This window comes from Clinocottus analis, unplaced genomic scaffold (assembly GCF_023055335.1).
Source record: "Clinocottus analis isolate CAN_PGR_092001 unplaced genomic scaffold, fCliAna1.0.p SCAF_25, whole genome shotgun sequence".
In the NCBI taxonomy this organism is placed as follows: domain Eukaryota; kingdom Metazoa; phylum Chordata; class Actinopteri; order Perciformes; family Cottidae; genus Clinocottus; species Clinocottus analis.
Genome location: NW_027175987.1, coordinates 6,326,931 through 6,347,801, shown reverse-complemented (window position 1 = coordinate 6,347,801; position 20,871 = coordinate 6,326,931). Strand labels below are relative to the sequence as shown.

The 20,871-nt window shown below is 40.1% G+C and overlaps 1 protein-coding gene across 2 annotated transcripts in view; it reads right to left on the bottom strand.

The window, feature by feature from the left end:
* Positions 1–20,871, bottom strand: part of negr1 (neuronal growth regulator 1) — a 138,010-nt gene that overhangs the window by 8,277 nt on the left and 108,862 nt on the right. Inside the window, exon 7 of one of the 2 annotated variants that reach the window (XM_068591272.1) lies at positions 18,398–18,439. The exons of the other annotated variant lie outside the window; for it this stretch is intronic. Coding sequence (XP_068447373.1) covers positions 18,398–18,439 — 42 coding nt within the window. The remainder of the gene's footprint in view (positions 1–18,397; positions 18,440–20,871) is intronic. 2 annotated transcript variants of the gene reach the window in all.

Genomic DNA, 20,871 nt, shown 5'->3' with positions numbered 1-20,871 from the left:
TAGCAAATTCATGCAGCTCCACTTTTCCTTTCTCTCCCTCTTTCTTCCTCTCTGTCTCTATAATAATCTCCCTTTCATATTTGGGTCTCTCTCTCCCTCCCCCCACTATCTCTAATAACTCCCCATGCCCCCGTCTCTCTCTCTCACTTTTTAATGCTTATCAGGGTTTTATTTCTGTGCGGGTCTTGCTGCAGACCCAAAGAATTTGCTCAGTCAGCCACTGCTTAGCTTCTGCAGCCCTGTGATGACAGCGACAGTCTGGCCGGTTATGAGACACTTCTTACGGCAAACCGACGCTACTCGCATTTCCATGAGCTGCTCCATCAATACAGCCTGATAGCATCTGATCTCCAACCAGTAGGCTACCCTCTCTTCCTGCCCTTTCCGTTCCGCCCCTCTCCTTCGCCTGTAGCGTCCTAAAATAGCAATTCACTGCTATGTATGTAGGATTATGATAAGACAGCTCCCTTTTATCAATTTCCATTATGGTGCTGATAACACAGCATGCCTGAATGTTGAGGGGTTAAGTGCATTTTCTTCTTGATGGATATAAGATAACTTTATCACAGCAGACTGCCTGGTTATCACGGTTCACCTGGGGCTAGTCTAATCTGACTGGAATTTGCTCACGCTTAGTGTCTCTGTAGAAGCACACGAGGGGCAGCCACAATTTGCTCAGATGGTCAAACTGTATACAAAGCAATCCATATTTCTTGTTACATATTTACCTACCCTGAGCTGTTAATTGATTTCTCTCAGATCAATTCAGTGGTTTACAGAAATTGTTCGACCAAAAAGGGCCAAATCAATTGCCGAGTGATTAGCATGTGCAGTGTATTATTTCTAGCTGAGGTGCTGCATAAGACTGGAGGCTGTGAGGAGAAGAGGCACAATTCAATGGAGGCACACGCCATATGTTTACGTTAATTATTGCTAGCTCAAAGTCTGCTTTAGATAGTGTACTTCCATAGGCTGTGTGAGTGTCACACATGAAATATTCCTTTATTACGCCAAGACAAAACCCGAGGCGGTGAACGCACTCCAGCCGCTACTCCCCACCTTGTTGCTCACTGCCTGTGGGAGGTTGTGATAAAAGCTATGGAGTCCTGAAGCGAGCACCATTGATCCAGCAGAGCATTTTATACAGCAGTTTGAGACTCAGGGTCAGACAAGGCCCTGCACTGCATCTCTCTCCCTCTCTCTCTCTCTCTCTCTCTCTCTCTCTCTCTCTCCCTCTCTCTCTCTCTCTCTCTCTCTCTCTCTCTCTCTCTCTCTCTCTCTCTCTCTTTCTCTCTCTCTCTCTCTGTCAGACACACACACGCTCTTTTCCAATACACACACTGTAAATCTGTTAAGTGTTTAACATTTCAAGGTATAAGAACTGGATGTAAACATTCACAACCTTCCAGCATCTCCTGTCACAATATATGCCGCGGACAATATAAAACAAAACCAAACAGTTCACCAAATGGCGCCATAATGCTTCTTAATTAAATGACCCTCTTGAAGCCTGTAGCTTTGGGAGATTGCATTCTAGAATGAGAATGAATCCCTTTTTATACTGAAACCAGAAGACTAATTGTGCTGCTGTTAATTAATTCCTAATAGCCTCTGTCTGCAGTCCTGGAGATGGGGTGCAATAAAACGGCTAAAAAATAAGTCACTTATGTCAGAAGCATTTAATCTGGATAACGTATCTAAGGCAGACATTAAGAGTGAATTTGACGTGTCCCGTTGACGCTTTTCTTCTGACGTCTTTGTCTGTGGGATCACTGCAGATGGAGGAATAAAACATGAAGGATCCAGCTCACTGAAGAAATTATTTGAACCACGATGGGTAGGTCTTCCTTGTACAGTTATACAAACACAAAAAAAGTAGTGCATGTACAGTGGTGGAAGATGAAATTTATTCTATGTGTTTTTGTAAAAATGTGCATGAAGTATTAAAGGTAAAATGGTCTTCTGATGCAAACAGATTACCAGTGAGAGACATCAGGTTTAAATTGAATCATTTCAGTGGTTTCACCATGTAAGCAGTATTTTGATCTTACGACCTCCGAAAACTCTGTTAGGTAGTTTAATCCAGACCAGACTGCTTTCTTAAAAAGGGTGAAGCTAAAGAGGTTTGAGGTTGTATTTAATTGTTTTTATTAAATAAAACTAACAAGGAACTATAGCTGTCAGAAAAATGTAGTTGAGTAAAAACATTATTAGAAAACGGCATAGAGTCACAAAACATGGAAAACTCCAGAATTGTACAATAACTGACTTTGCATTGCTTTGCTTCGGCAATACTCCAAAGTGTGACTAAGCTCAGCGGCACAGGTCTGGCTACTTTTGGCTAAATGCTTTCAAAAAAAAATCAAAGAATAGACAAATCAAGGTGGTTTGATGCAGCACAAAATGCTGCCAAATAACAACAATGGGTGCATTTGAAAGTTAAGTGTGGCGTACATCCAATTTGAGTGTGTTCCAGGCTTTAGACCATTTATTTGGAAGTACTGAGTCGTGTGCACTCTGTACAATGACTGGATGTTAGGGTTGTATGAATAAAAGGCAGACAATATTACCTGTCACTGAAATGTGTCAGATACTAAAAGAAGGCCCATAACTCTTATCTTCTCCTTCACATAACCCTCACCCCCAAAATCCACTTCAGCCTTTCCTCTGTAGGCTTATACTCCCTGACAAATACTGACACTATCAACATGCAACTTTCATGGCTGCATAAATACCCGAACTGATGATGGTGACACATGCTCTTTCCCTTTGATGTAAGACTGCGCTTGGTGACTGCAGCTCCCAAGTCTGTAAGTACCACTCTCTGCGCCTTTGTGTTCCTGTTTTTCACATGAGGTCAAACATTATTGACTGGAGTTACTGAGGGGAATAAGTCTGCGTTTACTGACAAATTGGACCGGTGGATTGACTCCTGGTTCAACTCACCTGGGTACCAGGAGCAGCAAATATCAATATGTCTGGTAAAGCGCCCTTTTCCTTCTAATCGGCAGTGGGGCTGCGGTTTACTTTGGTTTCCAAACCACCACCAGCTTGTGCAGTGCTAATGCTAAATAATGATGTGCTAAAATACTCTGCTAATGTCAGCTTCACAGGTTCTTGTGTGGAAACAATGTTGTAGAGACATATCTACTTGTAACGAGTATCACTATCACACAACTTTGAAATCAACCAAATGGATTGCATACAGGCTTGTAAAACTACTGGAAATTGACCCCAAATCAATTTCTCTGCCATTTGCAGTGCTGCTTACTGATGAAATTCCCACTTTTCATGTAGTGCTCTATTCTCTCTTTGTAGTTTATAACAGAGGAGATGGATTCACATTCACACACAGTATTAATCATCAAGTTGACTCGATGCTCTCGTGACATTGAGCGTGAGTACTGGAAATGTCAGTTCAATTATGTTGCATTCATTCCAATAAAGGCAATTAAGGCATAATGTAAAGGCTCAAAGAGTAGTCGTATAAGGGAGATAATGCTATCTGTCGAGTAGTAATGATCAAAGTTTCACCGGGAATTAAAACAAAATGTTTTAACGGTAACTAAGACCCAGAATCCAATCACAGGGCTATTCTATCATTGTTAATTTGTTCTGCATAACGTGTGAGGAAAGGAGTGAAGCAAGATTAAAGTGAATCTGCACTTTATCATCATGATTACTTCGATTGTCAGAACACTAAGGAAGGATATTATTAAAAAAAGTCTTCACAAGCTACACATAGGATGTCAAAGCAATAACATGACCGACCACAAGCGACCACAAATTGTGGAAGCTAACAAATTACTAATACATTTCAACACACTTTCCTTGTATGATTCATGACAACTGTCTAACAGAGTTCAGCGACATTTACCATGTAGTTGAATAATATTTCAAATGGAAATCAGCATCAGTCAATCTGCATTTACAACAAGGTGTCAGTTCACCACGGCGATGGTATGGCTGGTGACAAATCCCACAAAAAGACGACATCCTACCATGTATTTGTGTCTCACAATCTTTTATAGTGTTCCCAGCCAGCCCTTGACACACAGCACTAACTCCACTAGTTCCTACTGAAGACATAAATCCCTAAAAGTTGCTCACAAATATAATCTTAAAAAGGCTCAATAGTTTCCTCAATACACTTTTTGGCAAACGCTTTTGGTTCTCTGGTGAGTATTCACGGCACAAGGAATGGTCTCGGTGATTGACTCAAAATAAACTCTAGTGCACACGTTACACAGTGCAACAAAGCTCATTAATGTGTTTTGGACAACAATGGAGCTCTAGAGAACAGAGGAATAAGATGTATTGGGTTTTTAGATACACAGACAATAGGTCAGACAATACCTTTTTAGTGATCAATTTATTGATGTTTTTAATCTTGTCAGTTGTTGTTAAAATAATTAACTGGACTTATTCATCAAACATTTTCTAAAAAACTGGATATGTCGAAACGATTTAAGGATGTTAGCACATTTCTAAAGTTTTGTGGTTTTAAAAGCAATACATTAGTTCTTAGTGCATTCGAAATAAGTTACAAATTGTTGCATCATTCATACACCATTTGGTGAGAGCTGGTTGGAATGGATACAAATTATATTAATAAACCACCCAAGAATGTCTTGGGGTGATTTTGGGGGTGGTTTTGTCTGATTTAGTCCAACTTGTAACAAAGAAAAGGGTTATTAGTCATCTCAAAACCTATAACTATCAGTCAAATGTTAACAAAAAAGCTATATAAAAGCAAAGCAAATGAACAATTATGAAAGTAGAGAATATCTCTCTGATTCTGATCTGTCCAAGAATTGCTTACTGTTCAAGTGAAAGACACGTGGGTCCCTTTCCAGTCTCTTTTAGCTGTTTCATGTTTGGATATAGATCTGTGGCTGGAGGCCCACAGGGAGCCACCCACCATCACCAAAATCTCCCCATGCTAGATGGTATTAGGAATAACAATTGCGAGCAAAATGGTCTTATTGGCTCGTCTCCTTTTAAATGTGCTCCCACAAAAGCGCCTGGGATTCTTCAGTACTAATTAACAGTGTCAATGGTGACAGGACTCTGGCGTGCGAGGAGCTCATCCCATTGATCGTTATAAACATGTTACAGTAATTTAGCAGGGTGTGTGTGTGTGTGTGTGTGTGTGTGGAGCGGGGGGGGGGGGGGGGTTAGGGGGGGCTTGAATTAAAAAAATGTCCGTTTATCACTTCAGAGACCTATAATGCCTTGGTGTATTGTGTGCCTGAGATTATTTTGCCAAAGGCATCTCTCAGCGTGTTCATTGACCTTTCTTCATCATTAGTGAACGTAAAGAGGGAGGAGCTTTGTCAAAAGCCTTGAAGAACTTGTCAGCTGCGAGGCCAGGGAATACTAAAGGGTTAATGGTTCTTTTTGGGGTCTTCGAGGCTTTACCCTTAAGCACTTGCATTTCAATTCCTCTGTTGCTTGCGAGGAGCTGAGGAGGGGAGCGGGGAACTGAGATAGCAGTGAGCTATGCAGGATGCATAATAGTGTTTGTGCGTGAGCATGAGTGTGTGCGTGAAGAAGTGTATCATTAACTGTCAGTCACATGCCTCCAGCCATCCACCACTAATGCACACATCCATATCCATACAGACACGCACACACCACCCCCAATGTTCATAAGCTTGTAAGTGCTTATACAGTATGTGTGTGTGTGTGTGTGTGTGTGTGTGTGTGAGCATTTACTGCACATTGTATGAGCCTCTAGGGGAGTGTATCACACATGGCAAAACCGCTCCAACTTGCACTAAGAGTCTAAGAGTATTAACAGAGAGCTGGCCACACTTAAGCAATGCCAAGGACGCCAAACGGCTCAGAAATCGAACAGATAGAACTAACCTTATTTAACAGCTAGACATCCAAGCCATTTCCCCAAAGAGAATGTCATTTCTGAATGTCATGACCTTTTCTAACCGCGTTTAAAAACCTCCAAGGTCTTAAAGGTGTGGTTTGTCAATAAAAAGATTTTGAAGACTCGCGAGGAGCCGTAAACAGAGATAAATACGATGCATATGCTCAGCTTTTAATAGGTGGATTATTGCAGACACCGTCATCTGTCGTTGGGCTGATTGAGAGGTTTTTCTTGAGGCTTGTGACAGTGATTGAAGCAGTGTGTGAGTGTGTGTGTGCTAGATGAACTTAAGTGCAAGAAAACACAGTGTTAATAGCATAAATACAAGAGAAATGAAAAGAGAGAAAATGCTTTCGGGTGTGTGTCAGCATGATTTAGTGTGCGTGTTTGTTCCATTTAGTTGGTGATGGGCAATGTGGACTGATTTAAGGTTAGGGGCAAATTGTCGTGAAGAGCAGCTCTCTTTCCTGGCGTCTTCGAGATAATTGTCTGCCAGAGTTAAAACAACACTGCTGCAGCACTGCTGCACCGAGCAAAGAACAAATTCTAAGGGCTTTGAAGACATCAAACTTAACAAAAGAAGTATGAAAATTATTTAAAGAAAAGACGAGGGGAAGGTGTCTGAGGTGGGATTTGAGAAGACTGTAGACAAAACTTGTGGACAGCGACTTAATTATGCCATAAGGACAGCCCATATGGAACCACTTAATCAATGTAACACTGTTTTAAAGGTGCAGGAAGTCAACAAGATGCATTTCGAAATTTCTGTGGACTAACGCCTCTGAAGAATACCACGAGTAAGTCTTGCTATCACATTTCTTCTCCAGTATGATCTTGCATACAAAGTGGAGACTTTGTTGTGCTGTTTGCGCCTGGGCTGTTGGGATTGAGAGGAGCTTGAATTCTGTTTCAGGCAAAGCTGGATGAAATGCAAATCAGGAGTCAATGCAGTCACATCTCTGATGACTGACAGGCGTTCCCAAGCAAGAGCTATAAGTGGGAGTTAAAGTTCAAATGATGGCACAAGCTGAGAGGACTGGATGCGGTTCAACACATTCTGATATGTAATGCACTCTTATGTGTTTCCTTTATGCATATTACAACTTATCCCAATTGTATTTGGCTGTATGGATACTTTACTTACAGTCCTACTATTGAGCATTTTTAAAGCATCAAATCAGTTTGCATCCTTAAGTGTTTACATGTACATTATGTATCAACAATTATTATTTCTCCAATGTAACATGTCATTGTAATATGTTTGTGTTTTATATAGTTTCATTATATGTCTTTTAATCACTCTTCATTTATTCATGTACGGTAATAAACACTTACATCTGCTTACATTACATTACACTGTTATAAACCATTTTAGGTGTTATATATGGGTTAATGTGCTAAAAAAGGGGACTTTAAGGAAACTGCTGCAGTTGAATGGTTTGTATAATAATATTTACTGCAATATATATATATATATATATATATATATATATATATATATATATATATATATATATATATATATATATATATATATATCAAATATTGTAATATCAGTATTTATTATGACCATTCAGGAAAATTCCATCGAATTTATTTTTTGATAAATAACAAGATGGACTTTGGCTAATTTAGTAAATTAGTGATGTAAAAGATGAAACTAGTATAAATGGTATAGCTAAATGGCTGACAGTTAACACATTTTCAATTGTCTTACCATCAAATAGCTGAACAGCTCATGATGCACATTGTTAAGATATTGGTAAAATATTATTTTTTTTTTTTGTACCAGCTAATTTACTTTATTTCTTATATACCTAGAAAACGAGGAGTGGAAAATGATTCAGCAACAGTAAGAATAGCAGCTTACATGCAACTCCATATTGTGATGTCTGTATGTTTGTGAAGTAAAACAAACCATTGAATAATAATTTCTGTGCATTTTGGGGAGGCAAGGGGTTAGTTCAAGATGTAGTTTTTTGGAGTCAGTGGGCACAGTATCTTTACTCCTCAGGCATCTCCCACTGTCAGGGTTTGTTTTGGATGGGCAAACTAATTACTGTATAATTCCCAACACTTATCATGGAGTGACATATAGGCACCCCGTCCCTCTGAGATTCTACTACATGGGAAGAAGACATGTCATGGGTGGGTAGGATTCCTGCGGTTCAAGTATATCAGGATAGTTGGCAACAAAGACTCAACCCCTCTGGCACAATCACATGAAAGACCAGTAATCTGTTGGCGGCCAGCTGTCATACATGAATATATATGAAAGCACATAACAAGCTGCCCAGGCCTGACACCCCAAGTCACAAGTGAAGCTCGAAGCAAATGTTTTCCAAATACAAGCCTGACAGAAGCTGTGTAATAAATGCTCAATGTACAAAGTAGCGTCACCGTATTGTGAGGCAGTGTTAACAGAAACAGGGACTACATTTTCTTCCAATTTTGACAGAAAATAAAAACTTAATGTTCTTGGATGTAAAACATTTCAAATTCATATATATAATATATATATATATATATATTATATATATGTATATATATATATATTATATATATGTATATAGATCTATCTATATATAATATATATAATATATATATAATATATATATAATATATATATATATATATATATATATATATATATATATATATATATATATATATATAATTCCCTCTGCAAATTTCACATACTACTGTATAAACCAGAGGTGTCAAACGTACGGCCCGCGGGCCGGATCCGGCCCGCCAGGGAGTCCAGTCCGACAGAAGAAAAAAAAAAATTACCAAAATTAGCAGAGCTGGGATTCAAACCGCTGATTCTCTGCTGATAAGACGGACATGCAAACCATTGATCCACAGTCACAATTGATGTGAGCACTGATATTATTGTGTTAGAAGTCGTTAAACATCGATCACGTCATCAAAGTGACGTCACAAACGCGACACAAAGCGAAGGAGTCTGCAGAGGGGAACCCGGACAGATAAACAGTGGGCTGATGTCTGAATTTTTGGCCTTTATGAATCAAGTTAATTGTTGAAAGACCTTAAAATAGAGTTTATCATCTAAAAACCTTTACCAATGATTTAAACATAGAGAAACATTGTCGTTATTTATGCGTTATTATGCTGTGATTTTACTGGTCCGGCCCACTTGAGATCAAAATGGGCAGCATGTGGCCCCTTCACTAAAATGAGTTTGATACCCCTGGGACAAACCACAAAAAAAGTTAGTCGTAGGACATATTTTGATTAGATTATGCTCAAGGAATATCATTGTATTGATGTGGATTGCTCGTCTTAAGCTAGACCCAGACCGCAAGTCGTATTTCAGAATCACACAGTGAAACGCACGCAGTAGAGAGCTCAGCTAAGCAGCACAAGGTGAGCGAGAAGGTGATCGAGTCGCATGTGTGATATCAAAATCTGTGATGTAGATTTAGAATGACATTAAAAGGAAAGAAATACACCTTGAAAATGCAATTCCAATTTCACTGACGGAAACTACAACTAATAATAATGAAATCCCTCAAATGTTAACTCTTGTTAAAAGACTGCATTACAAACTGAATACAACTGAATTGTATTTTGTGATTTAGAAATGGCGGGACCTTGTCCATGTTACCTGCAGGCCGGCTTATATGCAGTCCAGCTGATGTCTTAATGAAAGCTCCTGCCTCAGCTCCTCACCTCTCATGAGCGGAATACAAAACCTGGGAGTGATGCAGTGAAGAGCATCCGAACAACCAGCAAGCCTTGACGAGTGCATTTACTGTATTTCCAAGGGCAATGACAACATGTCCAAAGCTTTCTTTCCATTACCGCTAAAATAGTTCTCTCTTCTGCCTCAAAATTACATCCATTTAACTTTGCTGAAGAGTGCTCTCACCAGAGATGAGAGAGAGGGAGGACCTAAAGCACGGCACAGTGTAAACCCTCTGCAATCTACAAGGTGGCCAAAAAGCCATCTTTTCTGATTTACCGCAGCCTCTACTGTAAGTGTGTTGCTTTCTTCAATCATCCTCCTTAGTGCACTAACCATTAGAGTCTGTCCAGAAAGAGAATATACCCTGGTGTCTCAATTATAGAGCAAGACTGAATCTCTACAGCAGCCATTCGTGGCCATAAAAGGAAATGACTATCCATTTTCTGCTCCAGCTCTCACAGCAACGGCAGAGTCCAGTCTGTTGTTGGGAGCACCAAAACTCATCTTTCCAGCTCAATCATCTTATTAATCGCCCCGACTGCTGTGGAGAGAGGGCCAATTAAAGTTGGAAAAGATTTGAATTGACAAAAAAAACACTTTTCTTGTCAATTTAACGGTGACTTCCCTTTTGTGGACTTTCCGTCTTATTTGCCAAACTTTCAACTCAAGAGTAAGATTTCAGGTTTTAAAAAAACAGTTGTAAAAACAACATCAAAACTGGAGAACGTTGTCACAGGCCTGCAAGCACTAACACAATGCATAATGTGCTTTGATCTTCTGAGCGCAGTAGATGTGTGAGATTTGGTGATCTGCAAACTCTGAAAAGTTATGCTCGAGAAAAAGAATATAAGTGACAGCGACAGGGATAAAAGCACCGCCTGCAACGAGAGCTCAAAAAAGAGGTAGGAATAAACACATAAAAGAAAGAAGATTCTTTGGCACAATTTAAAAACTGGAAAGGCTCTGACAGCTCTCAGTTTTAATACCCACCACCAATATCATCCTCACAAATACTGAGAAATATCCATGAAAGATGAGCAAAAAAAAGGGGGAGTCTGTGAAATAGTTTTCTTGTTCCTCTGAAGACAGTTATTCCGTTTTCTGTGTGCACCGCTGTGTTTCTTCTGTGTGTGCGTGGGACTGACAGCATGACCAGGTTTGCATTTAATGGCCGACGCTCCTGAGGAGATGCGAAGTGAGAGAGATAATCAGAGACAAAGAAGAGAGCGGTACATGTGGGAGCAAGGGAATGATAGAGCTGGAAACAGAGAAACAGAGAGGCAGAGGGACTCAGTGAGCGAGATGTTCGGTAAGTAGAATTATCTGCTGGAGGGAGGGTGCAGCACGGCCATTTATACCCGAAAACTGACAAACAGGTAAAACGCAACGCTGAAAACAGGTCTTTGTCTAGACTAACAGCTAATATGGACCACAACATGTTATTATTGTAAACATTAGAGGGAACAGAGGGATGTGGGAGACTACAATGTGTCGTGAACGGTGGATAAGACTCTGGAATCAGAGAAATGCTGAGAAATATTTTATTTCTGCTAAGCCAGCAATAGAAAAATAGAAAATGTGATTTGATGATTAATCTTATGCTGAAAAATGCTTCCTCAAACTATCACAATAAAAATAAAAATATGGGATGACTCTGCAAAACTCCGACATATGTTCAATAGCAACATTTTCAACGTGAGATGAGTAAGGAGACCGGTCATGGCGCTGTAATCAAAACACCTGCCTTTAAAGTGAGAGAGTACAATCCACAGGATGTTTTCATTTGAGCATCGTCTGTGGGTAGATTTTACTGTACGTTTTGTTGTCTATTCTTTATTATTTGCATTAATTTAGCATCATCTTTTGAATCCAATCAATGTTCAGTTTTGCAAGAGAGAGACATATGACAATGAGTATGATGTTTGATGGCTAATTGGTTTAGTAGCAACAAATATGTTGCATTAAGGATTCTAAGCATACTGTTGTTATCAACAGTGGCAACATAAGCATATTCGAATTGTGCATACCAACTACACCTTCCTCCATTCACACTAAATGTTGCCATTCGCTGAAAATTAAGAGGCAAAAAAAAATCAAAAACATTAGAAATACTGGTCATCTGTTTTGTATATTGAAACAACGGCACAATCAACACAAATGTCTGTGTTTCTGTTGGTTTCATAAAAGGGTTCCTTTTTTAAAGCACATCTTAATTTATTCGAAAATAATTAACTAAAGCAAAGAAGGTGGAAGAGACATCCCATTGTTTTAAAGCACCCTGTCAGGCAGTCAAATACAAAATCAATTTCATTGTCGGTGTCTTCCACATTCGACTAATCAGCATTAGTACTCAGGATGCATTTTAGGGCACTACGATAAAAAGCCCAGGCAGCCACAGCTAAAGAAAACCCTAACCTGTAACGACTAATATCACACCAACAACTGAGTACCAATCAGCCAAATAGAAAAAAAATAATACTTCCTTTGATTCTTACTCATTAAAATAACTTACTGAGAGAAAACAGAATATCGTACAGAAATCATATTGTGTGCCATTCGAATATAAAAATAATAGCGTTCAATTTCTGAAAACATATGCAGTTACAATGAAGCACGTGTTGTAATAAGGCACGGGAAGTGTTGATCAAACACATTATGGCACATTCCGGAGCACTACAAATGAATAATTAGTAGTCTTACTTATTACTGGACGTATATTGTGCTGCATTATGAGGAGCTTTTCTATTTACTTTACTTTCATTCGAAATATAATCTCGAAGCAAAGGCGAAAATGACAATTTTATTTCCTGAGCACATGACTTTGAACCTGTGTACTGTAACAGGTTTCGACTGGAGTAGCTCACGGTTTCCCGTTTCACAGGACAAAACCCCCTCGTATATTTACATTGTCCAGGGATCTAGGGGTCAAGGATGATAGATGACATGCCATCTGCTTATCAGGCCCTCCCAGAGATGAACGTTGCAGTTAGCACGAGGGAAAAAATGAAGGTCAGCATATCACCTCAAAACAAACCGTACGGGGACTGGAGTCGGGGTGGCGAGAGGTGACTGCAGAAGGTTTGCACGGCTCTTGATCTTGCCACAGTATAACCGATAACGCTGGTAGAATGCACTGCCAAAAAGGATTATCTGTGGTTAGCTCAGTGTGTCTGACACCAGGCATGCTGGGTAAAGAGAAGCAGGGCAGTTTACTGTAAAGGCTTCTCGAACAGTTAAATACTGCTGTCCAGACCTGTCGGATTTGTACGACTAGTCTTCTCAGACAAAGACCCCGACGTAAGCTAATCAGTGGGAGATCCTCTTGAATATTTTACAAGTGAAGTGTATTTATAATGTCATTAGCCGGGGAGGACTCAGTATACATCAACAGTCACGTTGGTGACTGTATTGTAATTGCCACTGGACGAAACTCAACTTCAGCACTTCTGGCTCGTTCACGTTCTAAAAAGAGTCTTTTCCAATCTAGTATCCACTTCTATTTGACTTACAGAGAGGGTCAGACTCTTCATCTGTACAAAACAAATGGGATGTGAACCAAGTTTGGTTTGAAAAGAACTGAGGACCAGATGAAGATGGGCTTATGAAATAGGTGATGTGTATAGATTGGCTTCACCTTTGGTGAAACAAAAGACTACCAGATCTATTCAGCCATTTCAATCACATCCAAGGAATCCAATATCAATCTCTGAGAATCAGTGTTCTCTTGCACAATGTCAGAAATAATCCTGAGGTAAATGAAGGACGTACTGTGGCAGCAAAAACATATCAAATATACCTTTCAGCTTTTTTTTGTTTTTCCTTCCATGATTTTTTGGGAATGTTTTACTTTTTCAGTCCCTGGGTAATACAGGAGGAGCGAGCGTTCAGGTTATCAATCAAAATCAGTAATAACTAGTCTATGTGGACATGTAGCATATATTGAAGCATATGTTATTTTTGAATACATTGTAGCAGGAACACTCTCTCACTTTGTTAATCGTCAGTATTTTAGAGGAATGAACATGTTATATAAATTGCAGTGAATTAGTGAAAATGGGAGTCAGTTTCTTCATTTCACCGGCTCTGATGTTGAAGCTTTCATGTTGAAAAATGAAGAGAACTTTTGTTTGATGTTACACCACATTGACAGCCCCAGAAAGTAAAAACGTTGTTTAACACAAAAAGAACTCTACAGTCAACATTAAAGTCACTCTGCCTTCATTACAGACCAGTAGCTGATAGCAACCAATAGTCAGGGTTGACTGTCCACAATGTGTGGAGTGCCTCAGTTGAACTGGGCAAACATCTGAAAACTTTCATTTAAAATATTACTTCTAACTGTTCCTCCTTTATCACTATTCATTCCCACTGAGGCCAATCAGGGGGAAAAAATGTGATAAAAGGTATGTAAAGTACTGCAGTCTTAATGCACACAGCTAAAGATGCATTATGTATTAGGGCCAAAGCTAGAAAATGTTGCTACAGTATTTTGAAAAACAGTCAGCTGCAGATTTAAACACCAAAAACAAATGTGCATATGAGCTCTTTCCAGTATTAGTTAGTCTAATATTTACAAAGTGATGGCCAAGAGAGAATATTCATTTAGAACTTAAGAGAAAAAGACCAAGTTGTTTATTTATTGAGAAGCCCTTTCACAGTAAGGCACCAAAATGTGCCTTCAGGTCCAACTTGTACCAACACTCCAAAGCAAAATAAAGAATTGTAAGAGCAAACATAACCTTGTTTTAAGTCATCTTCCAAAGAAGACATTACCCCAATTTCAGATATAAATTAGCCAGCTATCCTTTGAATGAGAAGAAGCTTCCCATGCTCACTAAAATAATTTCATTACCCCAGCTCCCTGAGCCCCGGGGAGCTGAGTGAGTGACTTTTGAGTTTTGGAGGACTTTGGAAGAATACTTAATAAGGTAGATTAACTCTTTGATGTTCTGCTCTGGACCTTGAATAAAGACAGCGAGATGACCTACTCTCATTCCAAATTAATCAGAAAATTGTTTTCATTAAGCTTGTGATTTTTATGTCATTTTCAAAACATCTATAGGAAATTGATTTGACTCAAATTCAGAAGAAAAATGCATTCTGGATTAAAAGTGAACAATTCTTAAAGGTTGCGCCATCATAGATTCTCTCAACACAAGTTGTTTTATGACCTTCTCCATAATATTATTAAGACACATATACCTTCATTAATCTCTCTTTCCAATCTCATAGTGCTCCATGCTGGGTTGTGTTACCTCCTTCTCTGAAATTAATTCTGATTATACCAGATAATGGCAAAAAAAAGAATGTCCTTTGAGAAATGAGGGCTAAGAACAGGATTAATAGGGGAGCAAAATAGTGTGTGGATCATCCTCACTTAGCTACACTCAGGCTGCCTGAATTTTGTTTATTTGGGAGTTGACATGACACATGGGAATCAGAGTCACACACATTATGTTTAATGCATGTCATATTCCTTGAACCAGTATCACTGTGCCTCGTAAAAGACATGAAATCGGGCTTCGTACAGTGTTAAGAACATTGTTTTTCTACTGTCAAGTGATTTGCGGGAATACACAGAAGCGAAAGCCCGTAGGAGCATATGCTATTATCACAGATCTGCATTTCATTGGGATGGCAGGGTGGCACCGAGCCAGCTGCTTTGAAATGTTGGATCAGTGCTTTATATTAAGGTAAATGTATGTAGAACTCCATATGCTAAAGATAAAACAAGCTTAAGACCTTTATTGTCAGCAAAATGTGGTACACTATCAAACATGGGCAGTGTAAACTTTAGAGGCACAGAAGATTCGGTCATGCCGCGACAACAGATGGTTTCTATTTCTGTCTTTGGTTCCCTGACAAGTGTAGACATATTTGTACGACGTTTATGAGATAAGATTATAAATTATGACACGGATACGATAGGATTTTATTGATGCCAATTCAAGTGTCAAGGGTAAAAAATACAGACTTTATACAAAGGTAAATTCTAATTTAAAAATATTTACATGATAAAATGCATGACGAGGTGGACTGGCATGACTTTATGCAAAAATCTGTTTTTGCCAACCAGCAATACAACATTTTACATTTCTGTTTTGTTTGCATGTTAGTGAGTGTTGTGCTAGTGGATTCCTATATTTCCTTCCAGTCTTTAAGATGAGATAAGATCAATTGTTGGCCGTAGATTCATAGTAAATGTACAGATACAAGAGTGATGTAGATCTTCTCATCCAAAATGTCAATCCATTCATTTCAAACAACTACTGGTATCAGCAATAACATTAAAATATCAATAAAAAACAACATGTAGAGCCATATATATTACGAAGTTTAAGTATCATTGTCAACAGATGTAGAAAAAGAGCACTTTTGATAGTCCGGATGTTGGAGCAGTAGGAGATGTGAGCAGTGAGTGTGACAGGTCTGTCTGAGTGGGTTCAGTGTGGGTGGGGGGTCACAGCTGGCTTAGGCTGTGGTCACAGTTGCTGCGATGGCGGTGGCCACAAGTGAACGCCTGAAGCGCAGCATCTTGCTCTTTGGTAGGATGAGCTGGTGGCTGAACGTGGTATCCATCTGCTACGATTCATCATCAAGAGTGTGGGAGGAGTTATTGAGGACGGCGTTCATCACGTCCATCATCCTCCTCTCTGCTACTGCCTCCAGACTGTGCAGTTCCAGCTCAGAGCTGGACTTCCGATTTACTGGCATTACCAGCCATCATGCCGCCTCCCCAACACACTACAGCCAGAACAGAACACTGACCACAGCTGACACACAGAAGGATCTCAGTTTCTTCAGATGGTTCTGACTGACCAGTCCAGGTTTTTGTTGATTGAGTATGAGTCCATTTTCTCTATTTCTTCTCCTTGGATTATAAACGGTGCAGGTGGCTTCCCAAAAAATATTTGACTTTGTTGATAAGAGCTTCTGGTGGATGTTGTTAACTCAACTCTGAGTCAAAACAATCCAATATTGAGCATGCAAGTAGGATCTAATTAACCTACACATTAACATGTTGGCACCAGCTGAATTTCTTCTTACTGGCAGAAAAACAAGGTTACATATAAAAGCACAATAACTGATGTTGCCTATTAATGTTGTTTTCTCTATGTAATTTTAACCATTTTTGTTATTTGTCATTCGATCAATGGCCTGAAACATGCACTCCAAGTGCAGTGGCGGATGAACAATTTTTCCACTTCACAGATCTGATTTGCTTACCTTACTGACGAGAATTTCATTCGTTATTTTGGAAGCACATCTTCCCAAACTCATTCACAGGAGAACTAAAAGCAGATAATTTACGATTAAAATTAATTATTCAACTTGATCAAACAGTTGGGACAAAGAACCCTTTGCAGGGATCTGAAATAATTCCCTTTACCAAGCCACTGAGTGAGGGGAACATCAAAAAATTAACTTCAAATACGACTTGGAACAACACAAGATCAGTGGGTCGCTGAGTGAGTTTATCTCCACGATTGAAACCAGTGGTGTTCCTTTGGACCATGAAATTGTCATTTGTTCTGCAAGCGTTACATCAAATGAGAGTTCAGGGCCATGCCAGGACTGCTCGTTGCTGTTGAGCTTATTTTAACTTGCTATCTAACAAAATCTCCATGGATAATTATATTTGGCTCAGACAGACAGGTAGAGAATGCAGGCGTACATGTGCTCATCCAGAGCTGTGTCTCTATAGAACGCAAGTTGAACCCGATAGAGCCGATTGAACCCGGCATCCACAGAGCGGGATGAAAAGGCACAAAAACCCCTGAGCGGATTCATCATGCGGTATGAATCCTCACATGTGATCAGTAGTTACTGCTAGTGCATCCGAGCACGTTTAAATATTACCGCATGTTTTCATTTCAGTGCCTATTGTGTGTGTGCTCGTGCCAGTGAAATCTTTTCAGTGTGAATACAAGTCTACATGTTTTTGTACATGGGAACAGCATTAAGCAAAAAAGTAATGCAACCAGTATGGGGGATTACATTCTGTGACTTGCTTAAAACCATTAGAGAAAAGACGACCAGGCAGAGGGGATTACTCTGGGCTGGAATGTGGAAGCAGCAGAACACAGTAAGGGAGGGGTGGAGAGACACACACGGGTGACATTGACAGTGTAGCACCGACAACAGCGTTAGGAGATCAGGTTAAAGAGGGTGGCAGAGTGCCAACTGATTGCTCTAGAAAGAGAAAAGAACAGAGAAAGAAAGAAGAGAGAGGGATAAAGGAAGATTAAGACAGAAGAGGAGTGATACAAGTACAAAGACAGCAGAGATCCCATCTTGCAAACAACAAACCAAGGGCCTTCGCCACCAACAGCTTCCTGCCTTTGATGTAAACTGCATTTAGGTAGAACTGATGAGCAAAAGAGAGTGGTGGTGTTTGTGGTGAGAAAGTCCAAAAGAGAAGGAGAAGCCATTATGAGAAGCATCAGACCCAGAGGCCTATGAAACAGCCACTTTGATGACGCTACTGTGTGCCCCACATGGGGGTGGTGGTGGCGGAGGTGGCGTTGTAATGGAAAGAAGGGGGGCAGGGTGTTGTGATGACACAGGCTGCAGGAAGTATATGTAGCCAGGCTGTAGAAGCCAACCCATAATTAACAAAAAAAAACAAGGAATGCAAATCAAACCAAAAAAAGGACATACAACAAAGCTGTACACCCAGCAGGCATTCCAGCCAGGCAATTTAAATAAATCAAGATGGAGGAGAGGATTTCAGCTCAGGTTAGTATGAGGCAGCGGACCTCTTTGCTGATTTGGTGTACAGCATGGTGACATATACTGACCTGGGCTTGAGACAGCACTAGTGGTGGTGGGTTCAATAATTGCTACAGGGGAGGAGAGGGGGTAAGGGGGAGGGGGAGGGAAAGAGGACATTCATGTATTATTAACAGAATGGAGACGTAAAATAAAAAATAAAAATGCATGCAAGGTCAAAAGGACAGGGAATGGAGACAAATCCTATCCATGCATTAAGGACTGGTATCTCTGTGACAAGATGCAACTTCCACATGCTCATAAACAAGACCCTTTATCCACCTAGTTGCCTCCAATTTGCATGGGTCACTGCTATGACAAACAATGAGGGGAGCCTGGGGGCCTGGGGTGGTGCAGGCGATTCGGTTACACTGGGGCCTGTAGGGTGAGGGGGGTGAGGGGAACCGGAGAAAAAGCAGACACTACAACTATGTGTTGGCCGGGGAGGATGCCCTTGCTATTTACTATATATTCTCTAAAAAAAAAGGAAAACATCTTTCTCATGGTTGATATTTTTTGGGGTTAAACAGTCAGTAGCTGCTGATGTTTGTAGCCACTCATTCATTCAACTAAGCGCAACTAAAAACAAACCATGAAACAACAATTCATTTGTTATTTTCTTTGGTCATTTTGTCATATATATTGTCAAAATATATGTTGAAGTCGCTCAATGTCAAGTTTGTATTTGATCATGTGACGACATGATCAGATTTACAGTAACTAGTTTAGGCTTAAAGTCTGTCGCGACTGACAAACCGAGCCCATGAAAATGCAGAGGGAGCAATTTCAATTTCTGCCTTTCAAACGAGGAAGCAGTAGTAAGGACCTTGGGCTCCGTCATAATGGAGTGCACTGGGGCACATCGCAATTATCTTACTCTACTTCTAAAGGCGTTTTGTGATTGGGTGAATAACCCAAATCACACTTTTGCTCTGCTAAATAACTGTAAGTTTCTTCATTTTATGTCCTCCTGTTTAAGTTGCATGAAGCTGCAGAAAAATCGGCTACGTTTCGTTAATTAAAACAGGAACTTTTATGACTCATTTCCACTTCATTGTTTGGTTCAGCTTGACTCAACCCAACTCACTTCTGGTTGCAGGTCCTTTTCTCGAGTTGGGTTTCCACTGTGGATAGTACACCTTTAATGTAGGCGACATCCTTAGCTTATTTCCATAGCGACGTCACATAAAACCGCCGTGCAAATCCTCGATTCTACCCACTGGATCGTTTTATCGGGACTCAAACAAAGGAAGGTGTGCACAACTGTACAGTGTAGCGTAACGTTCTACAGACTAGTTTTGTGGGCTGCAATTTTTTGAAAATTCCTGTCAAGGGAGTACACATAATTGCCGGTCCCTGTTGATGGCAGCCTGGCTATTTAAAAATGTTGGGTTTGTGCAGAATGTCCTGTGTGACTGACAGTAGCGGTGATTTTGTGAAGTGATTCAACTTCACAACACCTTGCAGGATTAACTCAGCTCGCTTGGAACCTCAACCAAGGTGGGACCAAAAAAGTACCAGGTACTAGCCATAACCTTTGCTGATGGAAAAGCAAAGAAAGGACGGTTCTCAGCGAGCCACGTCGAGTAGAGCCGTTACATGAAGTGGAAGTGCACCATTAGTCTGCCTTTGAACCCTCTGTGGATGGAACTTAAAAGTACCAATCTGATTACCGTATGAACTTATTTCAGGCTGAACCAATAGACTGATGAGCGATGCAAAGAGGTGATGAAAAAAAGAAGCGATAGGTATGATTTTTCACGATTTTTTTTGACACATTTTGGAGCTCAAAAATAATTGCAACACATTGTAATGGTGTTGACGATGTTATTGTTACCAAGGACTCAGAAGACAATTCAAATTCCTTTGATTTCTGACTTAAGGCAAAATCCACGCCCTCCTCTGCAGCGTCAATTATTGAATGTTACTTTGATCTACACATGTCACTGCAATGTCAACATGAGGGCCCATTTAAGCTGAAGTGTGAGATAAATAAATAAATAGCATAGCTTTCTGTTTGGTAAACAAGCACTTAATTCCAGATAAGCTCTGACCAGATTTCTGCAGTGACTCAATCGGGGAGCAGAATCTGGGATGTGAGGTGAGGTAAAGTGAAGCTGTTAGGTTGGACCAGTTGGACTGTTTTTTTCTGCAACTTACACTTCAGCAACTAAAAAACTCTGCATACTCTTCACAAAAAGTAAAAACCACCTGCTCCCAGAAGCCTTCATGGTGGAGGAGGAGCCTGTCTGTCACAAGGAAACACATGGCAGCCATGATTGCGCCTCACACATATCACACACAAAACGAGAATGCTGCTTCATGTTGTTACAGTGAGTGGCTGTGTGTAGAGTGGAGAGGCCTACTCTGACTGTCCATTTTAAACCATTTACATGGAAACTCAATATGGCCATTTCAATTGTGGGGCAAAAGGGTGCACAAGACCCTGCTCTCACTCCGTGGTCTCTTTGTCACTTTCCTGAGGCACTCTAACAACGGCCTA